The sequence below is a fragment of the Lissotriton vulgaris genome, chromosome 9, assembly GCF_964263255.1.
Source record: "Lissotriton vulgaris chromosome 9, aLisVul1.2, whole genome shotgun sequence".
Classification (NCBI taxonomy): Eukaryota; Metazoa; Chordata; class Amphibia; order Caudata; family Salamandridae; genus Lissotriton; species Lissotriton vulgaris.
The window spans coordinates 1,219,814,943-1,219,840,345 of record NC_141697.1 but is presented as its reverse complement, the minus strand read 5'-3'; the positions used below and the strand labels follow the sequence as shown (position 1 = coordinate 1,219,840,345).

Sequence of the window (25,403 nt, the reverse complement as noted above, 5' to 3'; positions counted from 1 at the left end):
CCAGTTCCACAAATGCCTTGCTCAGCGACCAAGACGACTCTGCTTGGGCACCCCTGAAGGCATACTACAGGTCTCTTCAAAGACTTATTCAACCCCTTTCACGCAGGGCTAATTCCCCCACAGTGCGAGGAGGAGGGGCAGTGCGCGGCGCCTCTGTGTTCGTGACGAGCCCAGTTCGTCATGCTGGACAGTGGAGCTGTGTTCATGACGAGCTAGGCTCGTCACGACTCCGCCCACTCCTTTAGAATGCCCGCACAGACGGGGAATTAGCCCCACGTGGGCCGTCCGCGGCAATTATGACGGGCTCAGCTCGTAATGAGCACAGCTCCACTGTGCTTCATGACGAGCTGAGCTCGTCATAAGCATGCAAGGGGTTAAGTTCTACCTCATCGTCCCTGCTCTAAGAACTACACTGGCATCCCCTCTGAACCAGTATCCACTTCAAAACCAGGTATTATCATCTACAAGGCGTAACGGCAATGCTCTAACATTCCTACCACCTGACAAGAGCCAACAAGGTACAAGAAGTTGGAAAACAAAAAAAATGAACATAGGCCATCTCCATCTAGGCAGCCAGGATCTAGAACAGCATACCCAAATGACATAAGCACTTGAAACCACCTTCTATTGAGAAAGAACCTGGAGATGGATCTCTCAGAAGAGCATTATTCACACTCCCCTCTCCAAAGTAGTACTTACCTTTTTAACTTCCTTCTTGTAATCATTGAAATCGTGTTGCGCACACCGTTGTTCAGTGTTCCATTGCCTACCCTCTACATTTGCGGTATGCAAAACCACAACATGCATAGTTTCCTTACAAAATCGTGGAGTTACCTAGCTTTACTTTTACATCACATGTTTAGGTTTGCATCCAAATGCGGTTGTGTGCTGAGCACAGTGAAAGTAATTCCCGCCTGTTGTCTTGAACTTATTTCAGCTGCAGAATTGAATGCAGCTGCAACTCCTTGACTGTCAGGATGTCTGTGCACTCCTGTGTCAAACACACCAATTTTTTGCGCAAAGCCTATGCAAACATGAGGCCAGTTCCCTGGCATTAGTACCTTGTGCTTGTGACGCACATTTTCGCCTTAAGGTTGTCCTGTATTCATTTTTATGATGTTCATATACGTCCTTGAGGAAGATGCATGGTTAATGGAGAGAGAGTTTTGGTAGACCAACCAAATCTGCATTACCTGTATCTAAGCAAGATATATAAAATCATGTAGTACCATCCTGCAATCTGCTGCTCGAATGGGATTAGACATTTTGCTCCACAAGAATAGTTAAGAGATGCTACCAGTGCTTGAACATTCTTTGGGTCTTTCATGTGGCAAGAATGAACCTCTCAAAAACCTGCAACTCAGGACTGGGACAACTTCTTTTGCCAGCAAGCTTCACGAGCCAAGAATAGATTAGTAAATGGAGCTACACAAACTTTATATTGTAATCTGAAATTAAAAATGAATTGCACTGTAAACAGTTACAATTTTTATATCAGGAATGTTCCAGAAAGTAGTTTTTCTGGATTATCTTGTAATTTCTGCCACTTCCTGAAGTCGCATATTAGCAGTGCTTTGGAAAGCCACAGTTGATTAAGCTTTTCTGCACGCCTAGATAAAACTGTTGCTTCCATAGTCTGGCTTTATAATGTATCCTTGCTTCATTGAAGGGCCCACAAGAAGATGCATGATGTGTTTGATTTACTAAAGGGTGATGCAAAAATGTTGACAGAATTCTAGTAAATGTTGTTGGCAAATTTGGTAAAGGGTGCTCCATTTTCAACAACCAAAGCATCTTTTTGAAGTGCAGTGGAAAAGTTATCTCCATTTCGCCTTGCTTGCACTTGATATGCGACTGTTAACCTATTAGTGCAATGAGTTCAGCATACATCATGTCCTTTAAGGCTCACCGGGAGGCTTACAAATATTAAATGGCCATGGGATGGGCATTGTGGCAAGAACTTTGAAAAGTAAAGTGCAACAATGAGGCCCTTGTTAGTGAATCTGAAGGGCACCTAAAGCTGCGTTACGTAATTCTGTACACCGGTATGTGCAACCGTTTGTTTTACACTATTGATTCTAGTGTCTTATGTTTTCCATATTCCTGCATTCCTCACACAACCTATATTTGCTTGCGCAAAGTCTGTGCACGTGATACTTTAAAGTCATGCCTGAAAACCTCATAATCACAGTTTTGTATAGTTTTTTAATGAAACATTTAGTTCGTTTACTTGTACGGTATTAAATTCAGTGAGAATTAGGCCATCTACATAAGTAGTTTGAGAAAATACAGTACAGTGAGGCACATCGAAATGCGTCTCCCACAGTGTCACTACAACAAAAGGCTGAATAACCTTAGTGAATGTTGATTTTCAGCTTCTCCCCCTCCCGCCCTTCAAATCATTGATCAGCCGTATACATCTAAATTTCTTCGTCTGGGAATCGCTGCTTTTTAGGTCTTTTGGATGTGTAGTGAATTCCTGGGTGTTTCTGGTGCTCAGGACCAATCCTATTCCGCCTCCAATTCAAGGATGTATGCCTCAAGGTCAATAACTACAAGTCTTCAATTCTTATGCCATCCCCTGATCATGACTTTTCGTGCCTCCTGAAGGATTACAGTGGTTTCAACAGAGTTTTTGTTAGTTTTTAGATAGTTTTCTATGGCCGTCCGTTTATGGGCTTTAGTTGTGGGGTCCTGGAGCCACCAAGCATCAAGACTCCACACACGTCTGGAACATTGAGGGCAAATCTGGAATTGTAGCTCTAGCAGACAACGATCTGACAGGCTCTGACATGAGTGAGAGTGTCAGCTAGCTTATGGGGATTCCAAACTAGGAATAAGGAAGTAGTCCAGTCCGAAAAACACTTTGAGAGCTCCGGAGTAATAGGTGTATCCTTTCTTTCAAAGGTGGAGAAGTCTCCACCGATCCTCCAGACCCATTGCCGCTAGCAGTTACTTACAGTTGCCTACTTTCCATTTTCATCAAAGCTACTCTTCCTGAATTTGAACTAATTTCAGAGCCGTAAATGCAATGTTCCTGATGCGTCTCCTATTCTTTCTGTTTTGCACCCATCCTCAATATGCCAGAAGTGATTTTATAACACTTGCCAGTTTGTTGAGTAATAACAGCTGAAATGGATTGAATCAGCTAATTTGGAGTGATGTTGATTCTGAATTACACTAACGCTTTTAAAATGGTACTCACTGATGGTTTTTGTTTTTCAGGTGCAAGTCCACCAGTCTCCCCAACACGTAACTGTTCAGCAACTTTCTCCTCAGTTGACGGGGCATCAGTCCTCTGAGCAGCCGATCCAGGTCCAAGTACAGATCCAAAACCAGGTGCAACAGCAGCAGCAGACTTCCCAGAATCTACAGAACCAGTCCCTTCAGAGTCACAGCCCTTCTCACCAGCTGTCCAGCTCCCAGCTGCAGCAGGGCCAGCTCCAGGTGCAACACGTGCAGGCACACCAGATCCAAGCGTCTGAACTTCAGGAGGATCACATTCAGCACCAGCACATCCATGCTCAGCTTGTATCTGGACAGGCTCTTTCTGGAGGCCAGCAGATCCAGATCCAGACTGTTGGGACTCTTTCACCGCCTCCCTCGCAGCAAGAATCCCCACGAGAAGGAGAGCGGCGGGTCAGTAGTTCAGGTGTTCTTCAACCTGTGAAGAAACGTAAAGTGGACATGCCCATTACAGTATCATATGCTATCTCAGGACAGCCAGTTGCCACAGTGTTGGCCATCCCACAGGGACAGCAGCAGAGTTATGTGTCCTTACGGCCGGACTTGCTGACGGTGGACAGTGCACACCTTTATAGTGCCACTGGGACCATTACTAGCCCAACTGGAGAGACATGGACCATCCCTGTATATTCTGCACAGCCACGCGGTGATCTCCAGCAGCAAAACATAACTCATATTGCCATCCCCCAAGAAGCCTACAATGCCGTCCATATGAGCGGCTCGCCAACCACCTTGACGACTGTTAAGCTAGAGGATGACAAGGACAGGATGAAAAACTCGCATGAGGAAATTGTGCAAACACTTGCAAACTCTATTTTTCCTGCACAGTTTATGAATGGTAATATACACATTCCTCTGGCAGTGCAGACTGTAGCGGGGACTTACCAAAATGCAGGTCATACTGTGCAGATATGGGACCCCCAGCAGCAGACAATGTTGCAAGAACAGGTGCAACAACAAACACATCAACAACAGCAGCAGCAGCAACAGCAGCAGCTGCTGCAAGTTACATGTTCAGTAAGTGGCACAAATTGCAGTTCTTATGTTTGGTTCCAGAATGCCATTTAAGTTGTTTAATACTTGCTCTACTCCACAATCATGTAGATTAGCATGATGCAAGTTAAAAGCAGTATTTTCTTTTCAGTAACTTAGTGGGTGCAAAAATCCATGGAGTATAACTTGTATGAATCCCATAAATGTTTCATAGAAATGGGATGTCTAAAGTCTACAAAACCTTTTTAGGGGAAATTGATAGGACTGTTTGAGTGCTCAGAAGGGACGGTAGCAGAGTTCTAGTGTGATTAGTGCCGTGTTCCACACTGTTTCTTTCTAGTGTCCTATAACCATCCGCCTTCTTTGGCCGCTCAAGGCTCTTCATGTTGTTCCACCTCCTGCTCCGTGTACCATGATAAGGATGGACACTCACCCGCCTGCCTATTGGAAAGATGTATCGCTTTAGGTTAATTTATCATTCATAACTCAAATGGGGTCTTGGAGCCACCAAGTGACAAGACTCCACATGCGTCTGGAACATTTAGGGCAAATCTGGAATTGTAGCTCGAGCAGACAATGATCTGACCGGCTCTGACATGAGTGATTGTGTCAACTAGCTTATGGGGACTCCAAACTAGGAATAAGGAAGTAGTCCAGTCCGGAAAACACTTTGTGCGCTCCAGAGTAATAGGTGTATGTCAAGGTTATGTTATTGATTGTCCAGACCCATTCTATAGTAGGAAGATTCTGAAGTGCACCAAATTCTGATGATCTGGGTTTATTGGTTTGCTTTATTGGTTTTCATAAATGGAGTCTGATCTAAATGTTTTCACCCAAGTAGGAGAGGTGTGGGGAATGGAAAGAAAAGAAAAAAATAGTGTGGATTGCATGCACAAGTGTGACTTGAATTTGCATTGGGGAACATTTGAATCCACTATGGAGGCGAGGTTAAAGAACAGTTCTTCATTTTAATAGAAATCAAAAGGTTTCACTGCCCTCAACAACTTGCATCCATAAAATTGCTTAAGAAAGGAGTGTGCCTTGTTTGATTCACATGGCAAACATCTAGGTGTTTTAATTCATTCAAAGATATTTATACCTTCTAATGACATAGTAAAACTAGATAGGCCTAAGAGTAGCAACGCTATGAATGATAAATGTTTCACGCAACCTCACATATAGAAAGATGTTCTATGAATCACCAAAACCTCAGCTCGCTGGAGCAGCTAGATGGCTGGTACTTTCTGGTATGACACTCTTAAGATTAAAAAAGATTCATGTCTTAAAATGGAATCCTTTATTCTGAAAAATCCCAATTTTTCGAAAACCCCACAGGAATGAATTCTGTAGACATAGGGGTTTTGACCTATTCCATGTTTGTTTGTTTTGGTCCTCAAAAGTGGTCATGTGCCCAATTTAGCCTCTGTTTATGTCCCAAATTTTCATAATTGCACCAAACTGAGACAGTAGTCACTCGGTTGTTAATGCTCATAACACAAAAAACACGGTCAAACATGGTCTTGAACTTACGCACTCCTTTTGTAATAAGATTAGACAATCAACATGCAGTTAGCCCATAATTCAAAATAACAAAGGATTAGTGTTCCCAAGCCATCATGTCTGGGACAAACGGTGTTAGTCAGAAAATGAAAAGATTGCCCTTCGCTGTAATATGCTGTCTGTTACTTGTAGCCTGGTGCAGCCTGTTCAAGTAGATTCTTTGATTATTCTCTAGCGTGACCCACCTCTTCCTAAAACACCACCTCTCCCGAACTCCCTTCAGGGATATACTGTAACTTCGCTTGAATCGAGTTTATTAGTGCATCTGAAGGTGTCCTAGATTTGGTTCATATTGCTCAGAAGGTTCCAAAGTGTGGCCGGCGTCTCAAAATTGGTGCTCGCTTGCAAATTGGAAATGTTCTTCCTGTCTAATTCCGAAACAACCAGAGCAAACGGTCACCATATTTTTATGGCAAGGTGGCCTTTCTGATATTATGCCTATTTCTGGGGTTAGTAAAATGTGGGTGCAGAGCACATGTCAAAGTATGTTTTTTTCATATTGTTTACTATGTACAGCAAATGGATTCCAAACAACAGAAAAAGACACATGAGCACATCCAAAGTAGAAATACATAACACTGCATGTGCTCATTGGAAAAACGTCTTAGTCTTCCAGTGTTCATATGTATGGGGAAGGAATGCAACACAAAAAGCACCAGAATGTGAGCGTTGATGCTGATTTATTTTTTTTTTTTTAAGTCCGGGGTTGGCCAATACCTTTACATTTTACTAACATCATATGTATAATATACTTCTTTATAGAGGCTTTCAGACAGCTCTCTTCCTGCATTGGTCAGTTGTTACCATTCACATTTTCTTCACCCTAAGTGCAGCTTGTCAGCCCACCTCTGCCAATGGCTAACTTCAGTGTGAGTGACTGCATTCTGCCGTTTTATAAGGAACGCATCCACACCGAAAGGAGTACCCTTCATTGTCCTGAACTACAATGACACAGTATGCTTTTTGAGACCCAAAAAATAGTTTTGCTTTCAGCTATTTAAAAAAATAAAATAATTTGTAGCGAGGGCTTAACAATTCACCCAAAAGCAAAGCTTTAGAACCGTAAAACAACATGAGTGTCCCTCAAGACCAAAAGCCTCAGTCAATTTCAGACAATTGGCTTTGCAATCACTAGTTTCAATTTTTTGGAAAGCCAAATTTACATGTCTTTACCCCCACCTGTCAGACATTAAAATAAGGGCCTTTACCTACTCCCTCCAGACCAATAGACGCATAGTCAACACACCTTTGTTGACTTTCCTCAGCCTGGTACAGCAGCCATGGAGGAATACTTGGCCCTGCCTTCGTGAAAGTGAAATCCAGCCACATTGTTAAAGGGATATAGAAGCTTACTTTACTTAAGACTCCACCTCCTCTCACCTTGCCCCAGGGCAAGGCAGGTAAAAAAAAACATTCGGGATGCTTCCCTGTACTTTTAACCCCTCCGCAGCTAGGGCAACCCACACAAGTGAGGTACCATTTTTATCTGGAGACTTGGGGGAATGCTGGTTGGGCAGAAGTTTGTGGCTCCCCACAGACTCCAGACCTTTCCATCACAGAAATGTGAGGGAAATGTGTGCTGTTTTTTAAAACATTTTTTACATTGTTTTACAAAGCTAGAGGTTTGCAAAGAATTCTGGGTAACAGAACCTGGTGAGAACTCCACAAGTCACCCCATCCTGGATTCCCCTGGTTGTCTAGTTTTGAAAAATGTACAGGTTTGCTAGGTTTCCCAAGGTGCCGGCTGATCTGGGGTCCAAAATCAACTGCTAGGCACATTGTGAAAATACGGCCAGTTTTCCCTGGACAAATGTGATGTGTTCATGTTGCATTTTGGGCTATTTCTTGTCGCGGCACTAGGCCCACCCACACAAGTGAGTTACCATTTTTCTGGGGACAATGGTGGTTTCTTGTTCTGAAAAATTATGGCATAGTAATGCAAGGAAAATGTGACTTTAGTCACATTTTGAGGTTTGCAGGACATTGCGGGTAAGAAAACCTGGTGGCATCCACAAGAGAGAGACCACAGTGCCTTCCTCTTGGTATTTAGTTTACGAAAATATCTAGAGTTGGTAGAATTTCCCTAGTAAGAATGTATTCCTTGGCAGAGAAAGACAGAAAAAACAATAATTACTGCACAACCATCTATTCCTCAATACACAAATAATGACTGGATTTGGCACAAGGGTGAATAATGGTTCAATATATAAAATTTTATTAGCGAGATATCACAAAAATGAAATGCACTGTTCATAATTGAAAGGACATAAACCTGAACCAGTAACTCACAGCTTGCGAGCTGTAAAGCCGTGGCAAGGCAACAACCTTTTTAAGGCCATTCATACACCTTTCATACGTGTGACACATAGAAAACCATCCCCACCGCCAGCTGCTGGCCCAATACATTATAACACTCACATCAGCAGACTATGCCATTCAATGACCAATCACTTTCATATGCTCACCTGCTGGACACAGCAATCACACCAGCTAACGGATTGTGTGGACTGGCGTTTGGCTACCAGTGTGTATAGTGACCAGCAGCAAGTCACTACTCTCCCACTTCCAGCCAAATGCCTGTCCACGCACGCGGCCAGTCAAGCGCCTGTCCACACACGCCGCCAGTCCATGCACAGCGCCATCATATTTTGTTTTTTTACAAAAAAAAAAACACAAGCAAATTGTAAGTATATCCACTTCATGCATCGGATGACCCCCGGCTGTCCGACGTCACGGTGGGCCTGTGCACGGACGGCCCCCGGCCGCCCGATCTGCGCACACGTCAAATTCCACCACACCCCGGTGGAATGTGCGCCATAGCGAAGCAGATATACAAAACTACAAACGCAAATGCTCTAGCTAAATACATTGTACTAATGCCAACATTGAAACAAAACAAAAATCTAAAGCAATACAGACCTGGCAGTTCACTTTTACACTTATGGATGCTTCCAAAAACTCTTTTGCATGTGGTACTTTCTAAAACAAGCAGGCACACACAGAGCAGGTTTAGAAAGACAGACTGGGCAGTACAATCAAGTCTCCTTTCACATACCTCTTCACATACAGACTCTACATCTACTGAAAAGTCTTTTTTGGGCGTGGGAGGAATGTGATCAGGAAAGTGGCGCTCTTTCAATCTAGCCACTTCCTCACCACTACAACTCTTGGAACATTTGCCTGTTCCACTACAACAAGGCTGCCTATCACAGACTCCTGAAACTTAACTAAAGTCATCCTTGACTCTGGAGAACATTTCTTGAAGACAACAAAAGCATTCGAAGTTGCTAAGTGGAAAAGATTTAAAGCAAAAGTCTTATGCCAAATGTAAGCCTTACGAAGAGCAGTGTAAGGTTCCAACCCATGTACCTATTATAGTCTAAAATGCACACAGGGTTGGGCACTTCAGCAACCTGACCCCCCAGTCACAGGTGAAGTACTTTCATCATGGATGGTAGTCCGCATGTAGACATCTCTCTTGTCTGAAAACTTCACAGCTAGAAGTTCATCTCAAAGCACTGCACTGTTCCCTCAAGCTTTTGACAGACAAGTTATTTAGGGAAATGTTTACGGTTAGTGCGGATTGTACCAAAAGCAACAATATCCACTTTAACCAGTTTCCTGAACAACTGCCTTACATATACATGGTGACCTTTGTTTAAAAAAAAAAAGTCCTCTTCCAAAATCCCGCACAATTTTCTCGCTCACTCCGAAAGCTGACTGACCATCATGGGAGGATCAATCCTATAATCCCTACCGGTGTACACCCTGAAATTAGAGACATAACAAGTCCTACTCTCACACAGCATATACATCTTAAATCCATAATATGCCCTCTTTCTAGTAATGTACTACTTAAAAACCAAGTGGCCCTTGAACAAGTCCAAAGACTCTTCCACAGCTATTTCTTTCCCTGGAGCATAGATTTTAGAAAAGCGATCTACGATGTGATCAATGACCGGCTGAATAATAGAGAAGACAGTCACAATCAGAGTGATCTTGTGACGAAGCAGAAGCAAATACCGATCATGACTTATGATTGTAGGAAATATAGCCGTTGCCCTCAAGGGGCTAGTAGACCAATCTGAAGAAGTCGACAGCTTCCTTATCAACTCCATCAAAAAAATTAAACTCTAGCATTTCAAATGTTTCAGATTTGTGGGAGTCCACCGGTTATCTCTAGAGTGGGGCCTAAGTCTGTCACTGTTGTCCCTCAAATACTTTTCAGCATACAAATTAGTCTTCTCCACAATCTCCTCCAAAAATACCATGTCCATAAACAACTGAAAAAAGTATAAGAAAACAGTTTTCAGTATCCACTCTACACCCTGCGACACCAGTAAAGGCAGGCAATGCCAGCTTCACCATGGCTGGGTTAACCCATAGATCAGCTTTTCCAATGGGAAGCCTAGCAGTCCCAGGCTGCAATCCATATGCCTCTTGTTGCACTATCGGCATATCAATGTCCTCCTCTAAAACAGGTACTTCATCTGCACTGAGAGTGGCATAATCATCAGATGATTCCTCTCGGGCAGAAAATTCACTGCTAGAATCTTCCATTCCCTTCTCTGCCTCAGATGCAGAGTCAGTCTCTAAACTGTGGTCAGAGAGACTCGAAAAACATACCAACAACCTGCTGAATAGTCATCCAGCTGGCCATAATCCTTACTAAGAAAGGAATCTTCACAAACAAGTCAACAGCTACCAACACTGTTCAAAATAAGTAATAAAGTGTGGCTTTATCACAAAGATCTAAATACTCAAAACTATACCACTCACTTGCCAGAGACCGCTTGACTCAACAGCACCTACTCTGCAGAGCAACAGCAAAAACCAACAATATCCCACTAGAAAGAAAAAACAAACAAACAAAAAAAATACTCGCAGGACAACACAATACACATAGAGTACAAATGCAAAAAAGATTTTAACAAGCAATAAAACAGAAGCGAAGCAAACTGCTACTATTACACCATTTACAACAAGCATTTACGATGCAATGGTCTCGGCATTGTTAAAGTTAGAGCCATTGGCATTGCTCATGACATTATTTTTATTTATGTTTTTGTAAAAACATAAATGACTGTCATTTACAATGCCAATAGCGTAATCGCTCGCTAATGCGAGACCTATTACATTTGCTCCCACACAGAGCCACCCACACAAAGGCACCCACACACAAACCGAGCCGCCCACACAGTCATTCACATAGAGCCACCCACACACACACACAGCCACCTACACAGAGCCACCCACACACACACACACACCCACACACAGAGCCACCCACACAGAGCCACCCACGCACAGACAGACAGAGCCACCCACGCACGTACACACAGACAGACCGAGCCACCCACGCACACACAGACAGAGCCACCCACGCACACACAGACAGAGCCACCCACGCACACACAGACAGAGCCACCCACGCACACACACAGACAGAGCCACGCACACACACAGACAAAGCCACCCACGCACACACACAGACAGAGCCACCCACGCACAGACAGAGGCACACACACAGACCGAGCCACCCACGCACACACAGACCGAGCCACCCATGCACACACAGACAGAGCCACCCACACGCACACACAGACAGACAGAGCCACCCACCCACCCACACACAGACAGACTGAGCCACCCATGCACACACAGTGCTAGGACACCGTTAGCACTTGCACGGTTATAGCACTTTTTTGCTATGGTGGGCGGGGGTGGGCCAACAAGTACAGCAGATGAAAGGCAGAAGGGAGTAAGCAACATGACGGATGGCAGATGGGGGAAGGCAATATTAAGTAAAGCAGGAAGAGGGCAGAAGTGATGGGAATAGCATCACAACCCAGGAGGAGAGTGGAACAAGGCAATAAAGCTAAGGGGATGGCTGGGGTACTGATGGGAACTGCCAATTTAGCAGCTCGCTCTTGCAGGAGAAAAGGATTTAGATGGAATGTGACCCTTTAACTGTTCAGATTCCAGGGAGACCGCTCCTGCCAGCAAACAAGAAAAAATCCCAACAGACTCAATACCTTCCCTGGATGTTTTCTAAACTCCCCTCTTATTTTTCACAAATATTGTCATGCACGGTACACGTTACACACATGAATTGTATAAGCAGATCAACCAACGGTCCCACCTGCCAGCCACTGCAAAAGAAATAGGAGATAGGTAAATAAATAAAAGCTGAAAGGTCCTACATTGTTAACGGTTTCAGCAGTTTCCAAATAACCGTGTTCACCTAACACCCCCGCCCCGCGCCCATTGCTCACTTCGGTGCACGGACTGGGAAGAAATTGCCTTTTTATTTGCCATGTATATAGCATTCCTTTCAGTCAGAAGGCGACCTGTGGCCATTAAAGCGTTAATCCAACATAAGTGCCTCCTGAACAGCTCCGGCAGGCAGATGATAACAACTGTTGTAGTGATCTCAGTAGGTAACACAGAGTGCTGGACTTGGCTTGTGCACCGGCTCTAAGAGCAAGCTAGACCCTTGGCTCTGGTTCCCTCTGTACATTTGTTGACACGCCCACCTCTAGGAGGAGCCATGGGGTGGGTTTCATTTCATACTGCCATCTCAGCTGTTCGGTCCATTTGGTTGGTGTACTGTTATGCAGATCGATGGTCCCCACGTTCTTGAATCCCATAAAACATGCAACCAGTTAAACCTGCCCCAAAAGCTCTCGACAGGCAATTTAAACCTAGTTATTGAACCCGCAGGAGATTCTACGTCACCTCTGGTTAACCCCACACCGTCACATCTGCTGTGGGCCACACTCGTCTGCTTTAGTGCCACTGAGTTCTCGCAAGTCGCTAGCTTGGTCTTTATGTTACAGAACTAATCCAGCGCCGCGCAGCCATTAGCTTGCTAATGTCTCCGGTCTCCTACAAACTGCCGCTAATTTATCAAGAAAAGGCAGTTGAGAGCCCTGTGCATGCGCGCTGTGTTGTCGCCGGCGGCCGCTTCATCCCAGATATGTGACTATCATTTTTTTTTTTTTTGCTGCACCCAGTGCCCGTTAAGCCTCTGAATTAGTATGTCGAGGCTAATCTATACCCCATACGCATGGCAATGGGGATCCTGTGTGGCTTTGGAGGGACAGAGCGCTCTGCCTGCTCTCTCACTGCACATCTCCGTGGGAGACCCGTCCATGCGCAAGGACTGGACTCCCTGTGAGGGCAGGCGGTGAGGGAATGCTGCAAGAGAAGAGTGAAATGCAGAAATGCTTCCAATAGACAACCAGCAACAGGAAGGAGGGGGCCGCTCAAGGTTAGGGCGACCAGAAACGGAGTATGTCAGCAAAGCGAAGCTTTTAGCAGCGCCGCACGCTGGTATGCAGACTCCCCCTGCATTCCAGCAGGAGCGCGTCGCGATCCGGGCTGCATTACCACTGTGGAGACAAGACCTGGCCGCGCGCACAACGTTATCCTATGGGGAAACGCTGCGCGCGGCCAGGTCTTGTCTCACTTCGGCGTCTCAGACTGCTGAGACGCCGACAATAGTTCTCTGGCGAGAACGCGCTTTTCAGCTCGTTATAGCCGAGACCTAAAAACCACATTCATGCAGGGAAATGATACTCTTCTAGAGTAAATGGTGCAAAAAATGCTTTCTTACCCAACACATGCAACTTCACAAACTTCAGAACTGCCAGTGATGAAATTGCTACCTGGTACATCAGTCAAAAGAGCAAAAACTTTGAACTATAATAAAAAGGTGAAATTAAATATTACAATCGCAAATCTCAAGTTATAAAACAATTAACATAATAAAACGCTATGTCACTAATCCCATGCCAGTCCACACACACTGCCAGCCGAACTCCAGAAATACACACAAAGTTTTTTCCTAATGTCTAGTGGCATGCCTGCCCCCCTTGCGGGCATATGGGCCTACAAATATAAGACCGAAAAACGGGCAAGAGTAAATCACTGATGCCCCATCCCATTGGTGCAACTCTTACCCAAAGAGGCCACCACAAACACAAATATATACATATCCCTGGTGGTAGTGGGTTTTCTGGCTCTCGTGAAGAGAGATGGTCCTCCAAATAGGGCTGATGTACCGCACCCGGGTGGGGGAGGGGACAGAAAACAAGCAAAGGTTCTTAATACCCCTAGTGGGGGGTTAATCCTTGCCCAAGGGACAGCTGCCATGCATGCTGTTACAATATCCCTGGTGCTAGTGTTTTTTCTACCCCCTCGCCGATAGATGGGGCACAAAATAGGTCCAATCTGCCCCCAGGGAGTTAAGAAAATGGCAGACTGAAAATGCCCCCCTTTGAAAGCAACCCTTGGCCAAGGGGTCGCTTCCTTTTACAAAAAAAGAAATCCCTGGTACTAATGGGGGCATTCCTGCTACACAATCTCAATCCCATGCATGATCGTGCAGCAAGAATGCCCTGCAAAGATACATCGGGAAAGGACAAACTTTCCTCTCCCCCAATGCCTCTGTGCATGCTGAAAGTCCACTCCTCCCCACTCCCACCCCCTCCCCCACGAGCTGATCGCAAATGCCTTCTAGAGCATCCGGCGGTTCTTCATGCGCAGACATCATAGAATTGGTGGGGCGGTGTCAGGGGTGGCATCCCTGTTTTTGGGGGTTAGATGGCCGGCCCATGGGGAAGGACGGGGGGAGTTCCAGCACTTCCACCTTGGCTGGGTGCTAAGACTGAACGGTTCCATCCTTAGCACACGCCCACCGTGGCTCCTGACGGAACTGTTCCGTCATGAGCACCGAAGGGGTTAATCCCTTCCCCCTTCAGTAATGAGTACTGAAGGGGTTAATCCCTTCCCCCCCCATTCTCTCGCTGCTTCTTACATACTGTGTGTACTGAAGAAAGAGGAGCCTTTGCAACACAGTGTTTTGCCTAAGTCCAGGAGTGTAGATTTCTCTCCCATTCTCTCTCCTAAACCTCTCCTTTAAAATGGAGAAAAACTAAGGAGACGCAGGCCTGTTGTAAGAACTAAGCTATACAGCCAGAGCATTAAACTTACACGGTACCTTTAAAGGTTCTCCCTTTCTCCAGTGTCCCATTATGCACCAGGGGTGACTGTAAGGTGAATTCATTTTTATGTAGATGAAGGAATCAGGACAAAAACACAAAAAAAATCTGTATTTAACCGTAATCCAGTGAGGCGGGAGGATTGCTTATGACTTTGATGAGGATTCCCCTTGAAGAAAACCAGGATTACAAGGTAGAACCTTTACTTTCTCATCCAGCGGATCCTCTGCAGTAGTCCTAAACGCTGAATAGAATAGCAAGTTCATCCGGCCATCTTTTTTTTTTTTTTTTTTTGGTGGACAAGATGATGAAATACACAAGATATCCTGTATTATTCAAAATGATTCTATAAAGAGGCCTGACCTAGTTGTGCATTATCTCTTGAATCTGAATTGAAACAGTGTCTAGTAAAGGTATGTATTGATCTTAATGTAGCAGCTTTACATATTGATGAATTAGGAATATTTAAGAGCTAAAGAAACCTGCTTTTCCTCTAGTTGAATGGCCTTAGGTTTACCAGCAAGTGTTTTTATTTCCTAGTTGGTAAGAGAATTATTCAAAAAACAATACATCTAGAAATCAATTGTGCAGTTTCCCCCCTGTGCTGGTTTATTGAGTTTCCCATTGTTCATGACGAGCTCAGCTCGTCAGGAGTGTATGGAGGTGTACATCATGACGAGCTGAGCTCGTCATGAGCGTCCAAGGAGTTAAGAGGACCATAGTTCACAAATAGGTGATCGGATTGCCTAAATTCTTTTGTTTTATGCAATTAGAATTTTAATACCCTCTTCTTTACATCCAATGAATGCACAGCCTTTTCCGCTGAATTAGAGGGATTAGGGAAGAAAGTTGGGAAAGATATTGTCTGATTGACATAAATCTGATATTACTTGTAGAAGGAAAGAGGGATGAGTTCAAACCGCAACCCTGTTTTTTAGGAAATACAGTATAAGGCTTGTCTGTGCATAAAGCTTGGATTTGGCTAACCCTGCAAACAGAAGCAATGGCTACTAAAAATGCTGTCTTCCATGATAAATGTTGTATAGTAGCTTTGTGAATGGGTTTAAACGAAGATTTCATTAATCTTAACTAGCTGTTGAGTTCAACGATTTTAGGTTGGAGTGTAGGATCTGACCCCCAAATTTGTAGAAAAGATCCAGTCTGCACTGCGATTTTGTGTGTGGTCTCTCTGACAGGTGAAGAAGATCTGTGAACCACCATTGCCGAGGCCATTCTAGAACTATTGGAATCATTCTTGTCTTGGAATGCTGAACTTTGAATAACACCATTGGAATCAAAGGGATGGGAGGAAAAGCGTAGAGCAATTTCCCTGACCAGTTTATCAAAAGGGCATTCTCCATGGATCCTAGTTAGTAATAATCTTGGGGTCTAATGCAGGATAGCCCCATTCTTCGAATGATGTGCAGAATTTCGTCTTTAAGCGTCCAGTAGTGATTTTCTTAAATTATTCAACTTGATGTATCTGCTTGTTTGTAGTGTACTCATGGAATATGTATTGCTGTGATTGTTAAATTGTGTGCTAGAAGCCATTTCTAGATGGTCTTAAGTTCTAGCTATATTTGTCTCTAATGTGTACCCGCTCCCCCGTTTGTTCAGATAATAAATTGTTGTATTGTCTGAGCAAGGATTGAGTTTGTTTTAAATGAAGGGAGACATGATTTGAGAGTGCTATAGACAGTTCTCCATTCCAACAGGTTGATATGATAAGATTGTTCTTTCTTTGACCAAGTCTCCTGAATTTGAAGGTAGTCCATATGAGCATCCCGTCTCAGAAGAGAAGGAACTGTTAGTATAGTTTGAGTAGGAATGTCGGTGTAAAGGAACTCCTTTCAGCAAATTGGATTCCTAGCACCACAAAGGGAGATCCTGTGCTGGTTATGCATTATATTGGTCTCCCTGCTCCCTGATTTCTGGCTCCACTGATCCTCCAGTCATTGCTACAATGGTCTCTCATTCAGTGTCCGAAAGATGCATGATGCCATCAATCTCAGCAACAACGAAACTTGTCACACTGATGCATGGGGAGTTGTTTTCAGCAGTTGACACTTCTGTTGGATGAGTAAGAGTCTCTCTTCCAAAGGAAACACTTTTTTGCGAGAATGCTGTGCATTATAGCTCGCAAATAGTTAATCCTTTTTACTGGAACGACTGTTGATTTCTGGAAGTTGGTTTTCAGACCTACGGTTTGTAAGGTGTACACTGCTGTTTGAAAGGGCTCCTTTGCTATGACCGGAGACAACCGCTTTATCAACCAGCTGTATGCACATGTTTATATACTTAGGTCAGATATTCCATGAGGAATGCATTTTTTGTGTTGTCAGTGACTTTGGCCCCGTTTGATTGTCTCCACGAAACATTTAAAAAAGGTGCACATTTTTTACTTTTCACTGATTGGCTGCCAACAACATGAGAAAAATGTTGCGGGCAGCCATTACGGTACTTACTAATCATGTTTATTTTTATTTTTTTATTATATATTGGGGGCAGGGTATGAATACCCTTCCTCCTTGGCCCCCGCGGGGGGAGGGACCCAGCGGAATCCCACCTAGGGCTAAAAACAAAAAGAAATGGGCAAAAATTGCAGTGATCCCGTGGGACTCCAGTGGGATCGTTAAAACAAAGCAGCCCCGGCTGCCTTTTTTTTAATGAATGAGTGGAGAGTGGCCACCCTCACTTAGCCTTTACAGGCCCCAGGGAGCCCACACCTGGGGCCAAAAGAAATTTTGATGGGTTGGGAAGGCGTGTGGCCCCCCTTCCTGGGCCATCAGTCCTCAGGGTGGGCACGTAGCTCCAAACTCCCCGAGCTATCACAGGCCACAGGGATCCCACCAATGGGGCCAAAAACTAGGGGTGGGAGGAACTCGCAGAGTTTCAATCTGCAGAATTCTGTAGTTGGCTAATAATTCCACGAGATTCCGCAGAGTGCCGCACATGGCGAAATTCCAGTCTGTCGCACTGAAAATAGGTCTTATTCATCAACTGACCCTGCGAGCCCTTTGATTTCATTGACTGGACCTGAAGTACATTGTTCATGGCAGCCTGCCGTCCCAGTGTGTCCCGCTCACCCCTTCCTCCCTGGTTCTGAAGAGCCAGCTTAAGACCTGCCATGGAGGCAGCAGCCATCTCTTGTAATCCTGACATGAGGAGACATTCCGTCCTAGCCCTTCAGGCTCTCCGGAGTCCTCCTAGAGGTCTGACACGATACAGCGTATATCAGCACAAAAAAAGAAAAAGAAGGCATCACCGGCCTACCCGGCGTAGCAGCAGTAGGCACACACTGGAAAATCATAGACCTGGGCTTGACTTGTAGGTGAGAACCGGCTCCTTGAAGCCGCAAGCGGATGGCCAAAGCACCATATCAGCAATCTTACAGGCTTGTTCCCGAAACTGCATATATGAGAGCAGCAGACTACTGGCAGGAGGACCGCTTTCATAGCACCTTGTAAAAGCCGTATGCTGCTAGCTTCATGGGCGGAACGCTGTCTGCAGAAATCTGAGCTAAATGTAGTCATCACAGACCCCAAGCCATTTTCAGGGTTAATGTTCTTGACATCTGGATCCTGTGTAATCTGCAAAACTCAAGATCGACACACACTGCCAAGATATTACTTGCTGCATGGCTCAGTGCATTGAGCGCTCGCTCCTGACAACTGCGGTCTTTGGAAGGCTATGCTGCTGAATGATGGCCAGCAGATTCAGGCAAATAGGATGTTTTCTGAAGTAAGTGTATTGTCGCACACAGGCTGTGATGCAGATGTTGCCATGGTGACATTTGTATTTATTGCAATCAATTATGAGCATTGTATTGACCTTAACGTAGATGCATCGAAATCACGGCTCCTCCAAGAATACCACCTAATCGCAAATCCTTTTTCTCGTCAGTAGATTATACAAGGGTTTGATGGTGTGAGTCGCTTACTGCTTAGCAAATGGAACATTTTAACATTTCCTTTAAGAAATTCCAGTTAATTAAACCATCAATCACAAATCCCTTGCTGACCGAATAAAATATAATTTGACAATTGACTCACTGTAGAATAACTGGAAAGTACAAAATCATCAAGTAATGCCAAATGTTGGATAGAAATTCATATTTAGCAGTAAACTGGTCTGGCCACCACCATGGAAAGTGATTCAGACAACTGAATGATACCTACATGACGAGTCCAGTACCAGGAGTGAAAGGTTGTGCCTGTGCTGCTATACTGTGGGTGCAGTTGAACTTTGACAATTTACAGTTTGAACATAGACCGAGGTTCAGCAGTACCCAAGTTTTCCAACATTTTGCAAAACCCAACATTAGCCACACTCCTCACTGTTTAGGCTTGTAAAGTAGTGGCGTTATTCTGCATTAGTACACTACAGGCAAAATCCCACCAAAGAAGTTGTCCTACATAGGTGTATTGAAGTCCATTACATCACATCATGTGACCTTGTTTTAAGCACTTGTATTGCAAACAATCTTTCATTTTCAGAACGTGCACATCCCTCTTCAGATAGGCATAACCACTGAAACTAATTAATGATCTTGATTTTCTGTTTGGCCCCTTGATTGCATTCAATGGCTTGCACTAATGCATCAGTCAGAGCACTTTTGCTAAACCGTTCTTACGCAGTTGTCATGTGCACGCAGAACAAAAGATTTCAAGTATGTTTTACTGGCTTTCTGGATGCGATAACATTGAGAATATCCTTCAGCAGTCACGCATGCATTTTTCTACAGCAGCCTTTCTGCTTTTCTAAATGTAATAACATTTAAAATCTCCTCTCTGTAACATCAGACCGCATCCAGGTTAATTATGCTGCATTTCTAAACCTGACTAAAATGACCCTCCTTGCCCACATTTACATGCTTTACCATCTGATGAGCCACCGAGGGTTATTGAAGGACTGCAGACTATCTCTTGTCAAGAGATCATCCTGTCTTGAAGAAATGCTGCAATATTTATTTTTACAATTTACAGACCAGGAACAGTAAAGAAGGAAAGCAGGTGAAGTGTTGTGCAGTACTTCTGTACCAATGCAGCTTCACCTATTGTGGTGTCAACCCTGGAAGATTGACTTAATATTAGTTACTAGCCAGTCACAAAGATTCCCTTGCTACAGTCCTCACTTGCATCTTGGCTGCTTTGATAATGTATGTAGATGGTTCATGGTTTATAGCTTTTTTTAAATTTTTTTTTAACAGTGATGCAACCAATGTTTGTGGTTCAAAATTTTCAGGCATCAAGATCTCGTTCTTCAACCTTGGTTTGATGTGTGATTTATCATTTCTGTTATTAAGCTTCTTTGTGATTGAATCCACTGTCTCCCGAGCTCCCTTTGCAGGAGTTTGTCCTCCTGTTCTGTTTTTGTATGGTCTGGTGTGGATGTGCAGATTTCGCCAGGCAATTGCTTGCGAATCACCAGGAGAATGTCTGGCCACATGTTTGGCGCAATGATCATATATTTTAATTGGGCTGAAGTTGTGTGCTTCCGCAGAAAAAAGTGCCTGCCCTCCATACAGCTGTGATCATTTTGTTTATCCAGCTTCCTGGCTTCAACTTTCAGGGTCACATAGGATTCTGTAATGCTATTAAAATGTCTTCGAATACTAGATAATTTATGATGGTTTCTCTGGCATCAGCACAGATACAAGGGCAGTCCTTAACCTACATCTTTAGGCCTGGCTTGACAGTGCAACTGTCACTTATCCAGTATTGGGGTATCTTTCATAGATTCATATGCCTGATTCATATCCTGTCGTTGAGATCAAGTAGTAGTTAACAAATCTCATATGCTATAATGTCTCTAAGCCACGTTTTCAATAGCCTATCTATGTCCTTTTAAAAAAGTACCAAATGTTGAATACAACTAGTCAGCTTGCTAGCACACTCTAGAACTCTCCCAGCAGAGGCAGTTTCCCTCTGATTTTTACCGCACGTGGTGTGTGAAGGGACTGAGTTCTACTCGGTTATTTCTTCAAACTTTCTGGGATTTATTTCTGGAAATCAAACTTGACCAGCATGTCTTATTCAAAAAGAAAGGAAAAAAAGGCCTTCTCCGCCCATGTAAGACCTGCGGCAGAAAAAGTGTTTGTGGATGATCCACTTAAGGACTGTATTTATTGCCTCCATCCCACCCATGAGGTAAGCCAGTGCAAAATTTGTCGCACTTTCTCTTCAAAGGCTGCGGGGAGGCTGCTTTTATGGCTCCAGTCCACAAAGCAACTGAAGACCTCTAATGAGGACAGTGATGGTACATCCAGGCCTCACAGGAGAGCCAGACCAGATCCCTGGAGGACACCTCTGGAGATGGCTGGAAACTCCTCAAACCCTCCCACTACAGTAAGAGCTCTAAAAAGGAGAAACATCGTAAAGTCTCCTCAGAGCCTACATCATCTCTACCTACACCTGCGAGCCTCTGCCACAGATTCTGTAAGGCACAGAGACAAAAAACCATCTTTGATGCAGTCAGACTTCATGATCGACGAGAAGTACTAGTTTCATCATCTACACAGTCGACAGCAGGAATGACGACCGCAGCCATCTCAGGACCTATCTCGTTTACAAAAGTCTTTCTAAAAGCCCATCTACGGTGAGCATTCCGACTCCGCCGACAATATCGGCAAAGACAGCATCTTCCTCAATCCCATTGATGTCCATCCCATCGGCGAAGACTCCTTGGACGAAGGCACCGTCAACAGAAATTCCTGTATCCGTGGTTGTGGTACAGGGGACGCCACAGTAGACGATGGTGAAAATTGCTAGGGTGACTAAGACCTTGCTGCATGCAGACGTACCTTCATTTAGTAAGGTTTTCCCTTCGCACCTGTTGGACCTACAAGACTCTGAGGATAATGGTTATGGAATTTATGGGGTGGCTAACAGCCAGTCTTAATTACATGGTTAAATGCCAGGAGGAAGACGATGAATATGAGGATGAGTAGCAATATTATCAGCCGTATCTAGCTCCACCTCGCCATTACCACCGTCCACCACTTGGAATGTACCTGCATGTTTCACTATACTAATTCAGCACTGGTCCTCTATGGGTCCCGGAGTAGCGTGGTACTCACCGTAAAAGCGCTTCGACGCCTTGTCAGGGGTAGTAAGCGCTATATAAATTACAATACAATAAGGCTATCATCCTGAGCCTCGTCCTAGAGAGATGTCACCCTTGCCACTGTCTCTTATCCAGGACCTTCAGGCGATACTGGCTGACTATAGACCGGTTTCCCCATCAGGATGACCAAATAGAACCTCCTCCTCAGTCATAGCCCCCAGGAACATCAGCTTTACCGCCACCAGTGACACCTGCAATAGCGCTGCGACTTTCAATACCGGCGCCTGACCTGTAAAATGAGGACAGATCCCAGATCCTCACCCACCTACAGATCCTTGAGACGATTACATCATGCCAACTCCCTTCCCTCTGCCACATCAGCCAGCGGACTTGGCTCCTGAAGACATGGGGGTCCACAATGTAATGGTAAGGACGTCCACCTGATTTCGTCTTCCGATGACTGTGAAGAATACAGATTGTTTCCTATATGACTTCAAAGAGGAAACTAGAAAATCCATTCAATCAATCCCCATAATTGACTGTATTTGGCAGGAGGGAGTGAGCATTATGAAGACACCTGCCGCGGTATCACCGGTACTCCCTTAAATTGATAAGAAATTCTTGCCTCACTGGTCACATGAAGCTAGATTCCGTCATTTCACAGGCAGCACAAAGATAAAAAAAATCTAGCTACTCCTATCTTAACTCCCCCTGATAAGGAAGGGCATAGGCTGGACAGTAGGGGCAAGCTTTTTTACAGCATGGCTGCAGTTACAGTCCAGGCGGTCATTGCTTTATCCATCATCGGTCGCTACGATGTGGTCTGACATTGCCTCTATGCTAGACCTCATCCCTGAGGATAGGAGGCTAGGAAGATCCTTTTGGAGGGAGAGTGAGCAGCCTCGGAGACCATTGAGTGTGCTATAGATCTAGCTAACCCAGGTTTCCGCCTGCTGGCAAGCGCGGTAGTGTTAATGCGCCAGGGATGGTTAAAAGCCACTACCTTCAGATCCGAAGTGCAAACAAAGATTTTAGACATGGTGTTTGATGGTGACTCTTTGTTTGGGAAGCGTTTTGACTAGGTGCTATTGCCTATTAAAATTGACACTGCAAAGGTTGGGCACTGTCCAATAAAGAAAAATGCCTTTCAGAGGAGCAAAAGGACATAGTTTCAACCCCATACAGAGGCGGTGATCAGAGAACCCATCAGTACCAAGCCTATCCACTGCAACACAGGAAAACCTATCAGCCTCCTACTTACCGTGCGTCTTTACGGCTGGTTTCTCTTGTCAAGACATCCACCAAAGAACACCTACTCAGGGACGAGATGCTGGAAGAAAGCAATGATCTAGACCGGGTACCAGCTTTGCCCTCTACCCCCTTACCCCTCCAGTGGGTGCAAAGGTCTCCAATTTTTTGTGACAATGGGAGAACTTTGGTCATATGCTATAGTTCACGAAAATACCTCCCACTACTAGGGGTCAGGGTTTCCACTCCTGTTTTTTTCTTGATAAAGATTACATTGGGGGATTGAAGACCAATACTGGATCTCAGGAAGCTCAAGTTCCTAAGAAAGTAAACATTCAGGTTGGTAACCTTGGCCAAGATCCTGCGTCACCTCAACAGAAGACTGCATAACGTCACTCAATTTGGAAGATTCATATTTCCACATCCCCATCCATCGAAAATTCCTCAGGTTTACGGTAGCTGGTACCCACTACAAATTCAAAGTCCTCCCTTTCGACCTCAAATCAGCACCAAGAATATTTACCAAATTCCTCACTCCAGTAGCCGCAGCTCTACTTTTTCAAGGTCACCAAGCATTCCCCTACTTGGACAACTGGCTGCTGAAGGCACCAACAGCAAGTCAAGGTTGTCTTCAATTGTTCAACAAGCTAAGACTGATAGTGAACTTTAAAAAGTAATTGTTTCTTCCCAGCCAAATCATACCATTTCTGGGAGCTAGACTAGATACAGTCCAATGCAAAGCCTTTCTATCGTACAAACACCAGATAAGACTGCAGCGGTTGGCTATGACCATCTCAAGAAAAATCAGTTTTTGTAAGGAGGTACAAATCGCTCCTAGGAATGTGCTAATTAGCAAGAGACCTAGTGCCTTTAGAAAGACTCAAGGAGAGACTTCACCAGGAGGAACTTCAACAACAGTGGCTGAAAATATCGGGATCCTTCAAAGACATTGTTTGGATCACCCCGGTTATGAAAGAAGCAATGCAATGGTGGTACCATAGACCAAATCTTTCGAAGGGCCCCCCTTTCTTGATAGAGATTCCTGATTACATCCGGGCAATGGATGCCTCTATGGAAGGCTGCGGAGGACAGATACAGGACCTCCAAATTCAAGGCGAATGGTTCAGTTCTCAGAAACTACAGCACAGAAACAGTCTGGAATTAAAGGCCATATCACTCTCTACAGGCCTTTCTACCAAGGATAACCGGTGCCTCCGTCCTGGTTCATATGGAGAATATGACCAGTATGTTCTACTTAAACAGGTGGGAACCAAATCTCACGCTTCCGCAGGAAGCTCGAGTTATGGAACTGGACAAAGGAGCATAGAATTTTTCTCCGAGCCGAACACGTTCCAGGCTTTCTCAACACACTAGTGGATGCTCTCAACAGACAATTGCCACAAATGGGAGCTCAGTCCGCACCATTTGGACAGAGTATTTGAATTGTGGGGATAACCAGCACTAGACCTATTTGCCACAGACGTCAACACCAAATGCCGGTCCTATGCCAGCAGATTCCCTCTCCCGGGGTCTCGAGGCAATGCCTTTTCGATGCGATGACCAGGGATATATGCCTATGCCTCGCCCCCCACCCAACCGCATTGATCCCCAGAGTACTGACCAAAATGAAGCTGGAGCATTGCCGCCTGATACTCATTGCTCCCAGGTGACCAAGGCAACATTGGCTCCTGGAACTTTTTCATCTTCCAGAATCAAGACCCATACGACTGCACCAGTCTCCTTCCCTCCTGATCAGGAACAACAGACCGGGGTGTTTTCCGGACTCTTCATCACTGCACTTCGTTATTTATTTATTTGAGTTTTATATAGCACTGTTCAGACCCAAAGGTATCAGAGCGCTTTACAACATTTGTCATGCTTAAAACACAGTATCACAGTAGTATGTACATTGACTCGTGACGCATCACGTAGTATTGACGTAAAAAGCACCATGACTTGTGACTGGACTAGATCAGAGAGGGAAGGCTAGAGGAGGGAGTCGGGAGGAGAGTGAGGTAGGAGTCTTAATGTCAAAGTGTCTGTGTGTTGTTGTGGGTAGACTTCTGCATTTGGGCGATAGCTATCCATTCGGGAGAGATCGGTTGAGGAAGAGGACTTTGAACTGCCTCAAATAAGAGGGGCTAGTCCTGATGTGGACTGGGATTGAGTTCCAGATTTTGGGTGCATTTCATGAGAAGGATCGAGATGCGTCATTTTTTTTGCAAGATTTCGGAGCGATAAGGAGTAGAGTGTTGGTACTCCTGAGGTTTCTTGTCTGACCGGCCT

General features: G+C 44.7%; 1 protein-coding gene across 7 annotated transcripts in view; it reads left to right on the top strand.

Moving 5' to 3' along the window:
• QRICH1 (glutamine rich 1) overlaps nucleotides 1-25,403 on the top strand; it is a 209,151-nt gene that overhangs the window by 133,439 nt on the left and 50,309 nt on the right. For all 7 annotated transcript variants that reach the window (XM_086939330.1, XM_086939332.1, XM_086939334.1 and 4 more), the window contains one exon: nucleotides 3,226-4,263. In XM_086939330.1, coding sequence (XP_086795456.1) covers nucleotides 3,226-4,263 — 1,038 coding nt within the window. The remainder of the gene's footprint in view (nucleotides 1-3,225; nucleotides 4,264-25,403) is intronic.